Raw genomic sequence first — 8,485 nt, forward strand, 5'->3', positions numbered from 1 at the left:
ATATGTATATAATATATAATCTTTCATATTCAAAATGATGCCCGTATTGTCTTGGTAAACTTGCTGCATTTTATCTGATGCCAACCAAAACTTTGAAACTGAAAGGAACTGAAAAACATGTAATTTTTGCCCCAAAACACAAACTTGCTTCTTCCCCCGCAACATTAATGTAATTATTAAGGTGGTAGCATAGAGAATACTTGAGTCAGACTTGCAGTGTTCCCATGCAGCGTTTGATTGCATTGGGACTGTGTGTGTGCTGTGCATCTTGCTGGGCTTACAATTGCACAAAAATAATTTTACTAAATATTAAGACACTTGCTCAGGGCTTTGGAATTGTATTGTCTGTTTTTCTGTGAATCATATCCTTAGGATGACTATGTTGCTGTTGAGGACAGAAACATTTTACTTTTACTGGCACCACAAACAACATAACTGCAGTTCAGAGGAAGGGATCCAAGTGTGTGATCATAAACACGTGTCTGAGTTAATGGTGTTGAATTAGATGTTGGAAACCTACATCTAATTGACAATATTGAAATTCCCTATGGTATAACAACTACTCATGCTTTTAATACCTTAAGGGCTGTAAAGTGCTGTTTAGGTGCTGTGATTTCCTACACAATATTACTGCATGAAACCTATAACAAAGCATGACATTGCTTCAAGCTGACCTTAGTTTACAATAAACCAACTGACATCTTCAAAAAAATATTTTTGACCATAAAAACATTACATTTTCAGGAAAATGTCAGGACATAAGCCACTGCAGAAAAGGAATTGTACTAAATAATATAATAATATATCATAAATCATTTATCATAGCATGGGAATCGATACTGGCTACAGTAGGTAAGTGAAATGAGGAGTCTGATTTAGTCAGGGCAAGAGTTAGGAGTGTCAGAGATATCAGCTTCTGCTGCTGAAGAAGAGACTCATCATCCTGGATCCTTCAGACTTCAGAGGGAATGGGACCCCAGGCTGTCTCTGTTCCTCTCAAGAAACTCGCTGCAAGAGGAAAAGGTGTTGTAGAACATTGAGGAGAGTCCAGCGATATCAGTGGAGATGTAAGGCAAGACACCCGGCGTGGCCTGGTTGTAGTAGGAGATCTGAGAACCATACAGATAGAATACATGTCAAAATGGTGCCGATCTCTCATGAGCACTGCTGTATCTTTTTATCCAGTAGGAAGTTGTTGTTTTTCACACCTTAGTAAGGTTGTCTGACTCTTCCGAAATACTGAAACCAGCACAGAGGACCTCTCCTCGGTTTAAGTCCTCTGTTGGTGGATGAGTGGGCAGCGTCACAGAGCGCAGAGCGATCAAGTAAGGCTCACTGAGGAGGGATAAGCAGAGGGAGAGAGTGAGTGGCCGTTGAGGCTGTAAGGCAATTGAGGTGGACTGTCAGAGAGTGAGAGTACTCTCTGGGGGGTTCTGTGAAGCCTTGATTAGGTTGCTAAAGCTACTGAGAAAAAGTGGTGCTTTTCTTAGAATTCCCCACCTCAGGTCACATGGACGCCTCCGTGAGGCCAGCATAATGAAGTCTTGGTCTTTTCCCCCCTTCCTGACAGAGGGAGTGACCACTCGGTAGATGGTGTCATCCTCATCAGCTTGGTTTATTACTTCGCATTCCCTAATAATAACATTATTATAAAAATGCCATAGAAAATACATATACTAATATCGATATGTACATATTTGTAATAACACTTACTTATAATGCCTATCCCATTCCTTCCTGCGCGTCAGATCGGACAAAAGCACAAACACTTGTTCTGCTGGGACGTTTACATGTGTCTCCACTTTAAAACACAACTTCTGGTTCTCCTCTAATGTATACAAGCTCACCTAGGGATAATATGGTAAATTTTCCATTACCATTTATTAATTTACTAATTATCCATAATAGCAAGAAACATTTGCAACTAGTTCCAACCTTATATTTTTCTGAGTTCAATGCCCAGTTGCCCCGTGCAGACAACAGTTTTAAGGCAGACACATTGTTGTAACTGAGGTACATCTGTTGAAGAAAACAATGTTAGGTAAAAGGTCAACCATTTTGACATGTCAAGTGCATTACATTGCACATCACTGTTTATTATCTTATTTGCAGGGCTACCTGATTACTGGGGTCCCAAGGAACAGATAATGGCACTTCAGTATGCTTGCAGGAAATTATGTACTTTCTAAAACAAACAAACACAGTGTAGATGAACCAAAATGTCGGTAGAGTAACAATGTAGAGATGGAAATTGTCTAGACTCTATATTCAATATCTACAGACAATCTTAATGCTGCTTAAAAAAAAAAAAATATTGTTACCACCACACACCTGTCCAGTCTAATTTTCTTCCTGGCAATGGCTTCCTGGTACCGGCGCTTCCCATCCTGTGGACGCAGTAAGACTCAGGAATCAGTGTTTGTGAGAAAAACAAAAACAAGACCATTTTTCAGCTGCTGAGCTGAAAAACAATCCAGTATTAGGGGGATATTTGGGGATAAGCACCACTGACATTTTTGAGGAATGCAGCTAATTCTCCACATAGTTTGGAATGTATCAGCCCGGTGGCTGATTAACGTGGTCTTACCACTGGTACAGGTCGAATGCGGGGCAATGTGCGCGGTTTCTTGTCACTGTCCAGCACCTCAAATGTCATGAAGGCACTGTTGATATGGCGAAGTGGCTCGCCTCCTTGGTATGCTTCTGCACACACTCCCACTTCCATGCTGTGGTTTTACAAAGACAGTACTGTCAGACTTGATGTAACATTGACATTGCTATTACAGTAGAGGGTTTAATTAAATATATTAATGATGGTAATAACTGGTACACTTGTATTTTGAAGAGAACTACCTTTTCTTGAAGGCGTTGTTAACAATTGCCTTTAAAACCAAGCGGTCACCTATGTGAGAGGGGCCTCGAAAGTGGAACATGTCAATCGTGCTCAGAGTCGGGTGGGCATTACACAGTCGGCTGAAAGATGGAAAAAGATGGTCAGAATAGTCAAAGTCAAAGAAAAGTCAGAGTCACTTTCCATCTCTGGCAGTCTAATAAGCAAAATTACACAATAAGCCTATTATGGCATATTGTTCCCTGTGATTCACCTGGCTGCAATGGTGGCCACATTCTCCATCCAGGCCATTATCTGTCCCCCGAACGTGCTGACTTGGTGGTTGGCATGGGGTGGCAGGACCAGCTCCACACTCTCCACCCTGGTGCGTTCAGCTGGCACTGCGTCCTGATGCTCCTCACATTCAGGAACTGAGGGGCAAGCATACACCCCCCAAAAAACAAATAACTGCATATAATATGGAGTAATTGCTTCAGACAGCTTATCCTGTATTTCCTAACCTTAAAGGCTTAGGTCACTCTTTTCGGCTTGTAATGTATGGTGCAAGACACTTAATCATGGGGTGAAAACCTTTGGAAACGTTTAAGTCCTCAGTTCTGTAAGGCAAGCAAAGGGAGGTGTGATGGGTGCAATCAGCTGAGCCAGTGCAGAGGCACTGCAGTAAAAGCATGGCAGGAGATTTACTGAGTCAACTTCTCTTTCAACTTCTCTTTAGTCATGCATTTACATTTTGCATTAAGTCATCTGGCAGATACGTTTAAGGAATGTACGAATGAGGCACAATGTAACCACAGAGCAAATGAATGCAACAAAATGCCATGGAAGTTAATTTGAATTCTAACACGAACACCAGACAGTATAAGAGTTAATTTCAGATGCAAAACAAACTTAATGTCAAACCTAAAGCTAAAGAGTTCAAGCGTAACTCTCGCCAAAATGCAACCTAGGGTCTTTTTGTGAATGTACCCGAGTCAAACTTACATTTAAAGCATAATTAAGTGCCACTTTTAAGGTTGATCTTTCTTAATGTCATTTTCAGGTCAAATGGCCTTTTGAATTGGAGTGCTAGGGACACTACTATTTTGATGCGATCATATTATGATGATGGCTATTTTTAAAACACTAAGAAGGCTCGACACAACATGAAACTTTACTCAAAGTATCACCAGGTTCACTACACATGAACTCAAGCATTGAGAACATTGTTTGTGTACACAGAGTTTACTAAAAAGAAAGGTTTTGAACAAGTAAACTCTGTGTACACAAACAATGTTCTCAAAGCTTGAGTAATTATGCTTTAAAAACAAAAGTTTGACTCGGTTACATTCACAAAAAGACCCTAGGCTGCATTTTGGCGAGAGTTACGCTTTAAGAGACCTTCTCTTCGGGTGAGGTGAGTTATGGTTCTGTACCTGTCTGAGACGTGCTGCTACTGAGCAGGTCGTTGATGATCTCTGCATGAATGAGCCGCATCCTCCTCCTCTCCGCTGCTAGGCTGTACTCCATCTGCTCAGCTTGTGTGAGCGGGATCACCTGTTTCAGCTGGACCTGCACACAGTCACACAGGTGACAGAGTGTGAGAGCCCATGGACTGACTGCCACAACATGAGTCATTGTCTTTAAAATAGTATTCCGACAACTATGAATGAACTTCTGTTGGTCAGGAGTTGACATTTTGAAAGACTTAAAAAAGTTGTTTATACAAATTGTTTTTAAACTGCGTCTGCCTTTCTACTGTCACTTTTTAGCTGTTAGTATTATGTATAAATCATCCCTTGATGATGTTTGAACAACAGGTTACGACACATTTACATCTAGAACTGAACAACACCCTCACCTTCCCCGCTTCTGTTCGCCGTGCAACAAATGTGGCAAATGCATGGCACACCTTGCACTGCTGATCGCTAAAAAGGTCCTCGCAGCTAACCACAATACCGACCTGAGGAGAATTAAAATTACTGACATCAACACTTCACAATAAGCACAAAATTCACCTTTGTATAAATCCACTGAAATATGAAATTAATTAATTATAAATTATGTAATATACATGTAAAAAACTACCTCCATGCTAGATGTGAATGCCCTGTTCACTTTGGCTTTGATGTGGACAACTTGCCCAACACTAGAGAGAGATATAAAACAGTAATAATTAATAATAATCTCATTTATGCTTATTCATTTAAGAAGTGTAGAATGTGCTTAGATTGTGGTGAATTTTACCTAATGGTGTGTTCAAAGTGTATATCATCAACAGAGGCAGTTACACAGGAACATCCGGCATGCCTTTCAGCTGTGGCAAAGGAAATTAATTACAGTAATTTCACAATATACCACAAAAATCTGCTGTATAACAAATAAACTACAGATACTTATGACTGTCTAAACGTTGAGATACACAAGAAATTGTTTACAGGACAATTAAACAATTCAACATTACAGGCTAACTTGTTGTGATTCGTCATTCGGTACATTTCAAGCAACAGGCCATGATTGACATATCTATGATAAGATAAAGCCTTCAAAATCAGTGTAAAATAGCCTTTAGTGGCCATTCAGTAGCTAGCTCCTTCAGTCTTTGATGGCGGTTTGTGTAAACAAGAGGAGTGGTGGGTCATCTGTGTTTTCCTAACCAACATGTTTACACAGAGCAGGTGGAACAGGTTTATAACTCCAGGTCTGTAAGACATTTACAGTCAACTTGGAGAGCTGCAGAGGGCATTCTGTGTTGTGTTCCTCTCAAAACAGAACGTCGGAGTCCAAACACATCCAGTGAGAAAACGGTATAGTCCTCCTCTCCTGACATCCGCTGAGGCTCTCCTTAGCCTTTGTTGTCTCTGTCTCTGTGTCTTCTGTGTTAGTGTGTTATTGGTGTCTTTGGACTGTATTTATGTCCCATGTTGTCCATTCAATGTTTTTCTAAATTAAATCGTTGCTGCTGTCTTGACCAGGACTTCCCTGGCAGAAGAGGCATTGTGTCTCAATGGGAACTTCCTGGCTAAATAAAGATTAAATAAAATTTTAAAAAAATCTTCAATCCCTTGGGGAGCTTACCTGAGAGGCAGGCAGTGGAGTCCATCCACTTGAGCAGCTGGCCTACACTGAGCTCCCCGCAGTGGTTGGCATGGCAGGGCAGCACGATCTGGCTCATCTTCACCTCCGTGGGGTTCCTGTACACGTCGCCGTTCTCCAGGATGAACAGGGGCTCCTCAAGGAGCTCCGACTCCCAGTCCTCGGAGGCCATGGCTGTGTTAAGGAGGCTGAAATTTCTGCCCAAGTTTATACAGTAAACAGTGAATTAGCTGACACTAACCAGCAGTAACAGAGTTGGACACAGCAAACACAAGGGGCACGAAAGGAGAAGGTTGTGTTCACAGTTGGCAGTGTTGTGTTTTGTATTACCACATCAAAGGATTTGAACAAGTCTTCATGTCCATAGTAATAACAGTTTCATGCACCCACATGTTTGAAAGATTAATTAGGCCTACTTCAAGTAGGATTTTGAAGATTATAGACTTTTTCACTTTCAGAAGAATTAGTACTTGAAAGAGACCATTTTGCAATACACGTGTAATTGTGGGAATAACTGAGCAGAACAGCTGGCATCACATACTGTGTGCCTTTTGCAAAGTACACAAATAACATGCGCAAATTCAACAAAACAAAAAGGCTTTATAAAACGTACCACACAACTTAGAAAACATATACTGTAGGCCTACAGTAGGCTGTCCAGGATAATGACATAATGACATTTAGGACATTTTGGAGCTAGCGTGCAATATCCTGAACGTTGTGGGTTCAACTCCCGGCCTCCACCATTGTGCCCTTGAGCAAGGCACTTAACCCCAAATTGCTCTGGGGACAATGTAATCCCTTGTAATATAGTCACTTTGGACAAGTGTCTGCTAAATTAATAATTGTATAAATGAAGGAGTCAAACAATAAGCTCCAGTGATGTCTTCCCCTTCTATCTGCCATCAGCCATGTATGACAACTTCATATCTAAATAACAGTCTATATTTTTAATCATGTTGATTTCAGACACATAATTCCTTTACCACAAATAAAATGAAATAAAAAACATGTTTTAAATATTTCAGATTGTTTTCCTGCCTCAGTGCTGTATTCAGTATTAAGAACCACTACAAGTTATAACAAGTATAGGCTAATGCCAGTCAATAATGAAGCATAATTGTAATCTATTTAACATTGAGTGCTTGTCTCAAAAACACAGTAGGCTATGTCTAGCACACTGATTACAGTATATGCCACAAATTCAGAAAAAAAAGTCAATGCCCAATGTCTCCCACTATAATTCACTATGAATTATTAGTAGCCTACTAACATTGTTGACCATTTTAATTTCAAACTGACACTGGCAAATCAATTCACTTCATTCGTATCACTCTCTGAAATCAGAAGACCAACTTCTCTGAAAAACAAAGACTAACTTAAATCCAGAGTTGGGCATGTGCCACAAAGCTGACAATGGCTGGATTGTGTTTAAGCTTATAGCGAGGGCTTAACATGCAACTTGCAAGACTGCCACTTATCCACGTCTCCTCAGACTTTTCAACCCAGAGGCTCTACGTTAGTCAAAGTCACGCACAATTATATGGCAGAAAATTCCCCAACTTGCGCTCTTGATCAAAACGATCCAATTTTACAGCACAGTCCTGCATGGAAAACGGCCTACGTTTGTTACAGCGCATATTCTAAAAACTATTTTCACGGCGTAGCACTAAATACCAAACGTTCTTCTAGGACTAGGCTACCAGCTCACATGGCATGGTCACCTGTCTGTCGTGCCTTCTTTAAATCCACGACATTCCCCGACCTCCAACCGAACATCACTTTGTCTGTATAGCCATTGCATTACTATTCTTAGACAGCAAAGACGAGTTAGTCCGCAATAGGAAAGTTATTCACATAAAATGAATATGCGTCTTAATTCAGTTACTAAATAGTTTGAATCACTTTAATAACGCATAGACACAGGCTATACAACAACTGGCATAGGCTATACAGTAAAAACAGCCTTATCACTCTTTGGCTTTGGATGTGTTCTACATTCATTGCTTGATTCAGTTATTTCAGTAATAACGTTTAACGTGATTTGAACTGAGGTACAAACATAGTTCAAATCAATAAAAAGTACTTACTAAAAGTGTCCAGAGTGATTTCTCGTCATATTTGTATGTGGCTTCTTCTGATTCCCAAGACTTTGGATGAAAACATTTACCGGGACACTCCACTGTCTGCCAACTACAACCGCATGCATGCCGTGGCCTGTGAGCGAACGACCATAACAGACCTCCCTAAAAAGATTGCGTTACAGTTCCGCCCATCAGTTTTTTAAAGGTAGAACGGAGTAGTTGCAAAAGGCCTACACATCATCCACTTGCTAATCTACGTGTAATTTTAAAATAGCCTAGGCCTACGGTAGGAGCTGGTATTTTGTTGCGAAATATCGCCATATTTACTCCTTTTGAGTTTTTGTTGAACGCGTCACAAAGACTGTCTATCAAAGACAGAAAGAACGAAAAGAAAGAAAGCGAGAGGATACAAGGCTACAAGGAAGTTTATTGTCACATGCATATAGTTACTGGAAGTAAGAAATGCAGTGAAATTATG

The 8,485-nt window shown here is 40.4% G+C and overlaps 1 protein-coding gene across 2 annotated transcripts; it reads right to left on the reverse strand.

The window, feature by feature from the left end:
* Positions 1-55: 55 nt before the first annotated feature.
* acot11b (acyl-CoA thioesterase 11b) lies at positions 56-8,241 on the reverse strand. 2 transcript variants are annotated; one of them, XM_048251594.1, is made up of 16 exons: positions 8,014-8,241; positions 5,906-6,120; positions 5,075-5,144; positions 4,916-4,976; positions 4,689-4,790; positions 4,264-4,393; positions 3,105-3,261; positions 2,854-2,973; positions 2,588-2,726; positions 2,332-2,387; positions 2,119-2,185; positions 1,936-2,019; positions 1,714-1,847; positions 1,501-1,632; positions 1,209-1,335; positions 56-1,109 (listed from the first exon to the last, which is right to left on the reverse strand). In XM_048251594.1, exons 2-16 carry the CDS (start codon positions 6,093-6,095, stop codon positions 960-962), a joined length of 1,719 nt encoding a protein of 572 aa, XP_048107551.1. In that variant the 5' UTR covers positions 6,096-6,120; positions 8,014-8,241; the 3' UTR covers positions 56-959. The 2 variants fall into 2 exon arrangements, with proteins under 2 accessions (XP_048107551.1, XP_048107550.1); XM_048251593.1 differs by having other exon boundaries at positions 4,264-4,399; positions 8,014-8,240.
* Positions 8,242-8,485: the final 244 nt, after the last annotated feature.

The sequence above is a fragment of the Alosa alosa genome, chromosome 9 (genome assembly GCF_017589495.1).
Source record: "Alosa alosa isolate M-15738 ecotype Scorff River chromosome 9, AALO_Geno_1.1, whole genome shotgun sequence".
NCBI classification, from domain to species: domain Eukaryota; kingdom Metazoa; phylum Chordata; class Actinopteri; order Clupeiformes; family Clupeidae; genus Alosa; species Alosa alosa.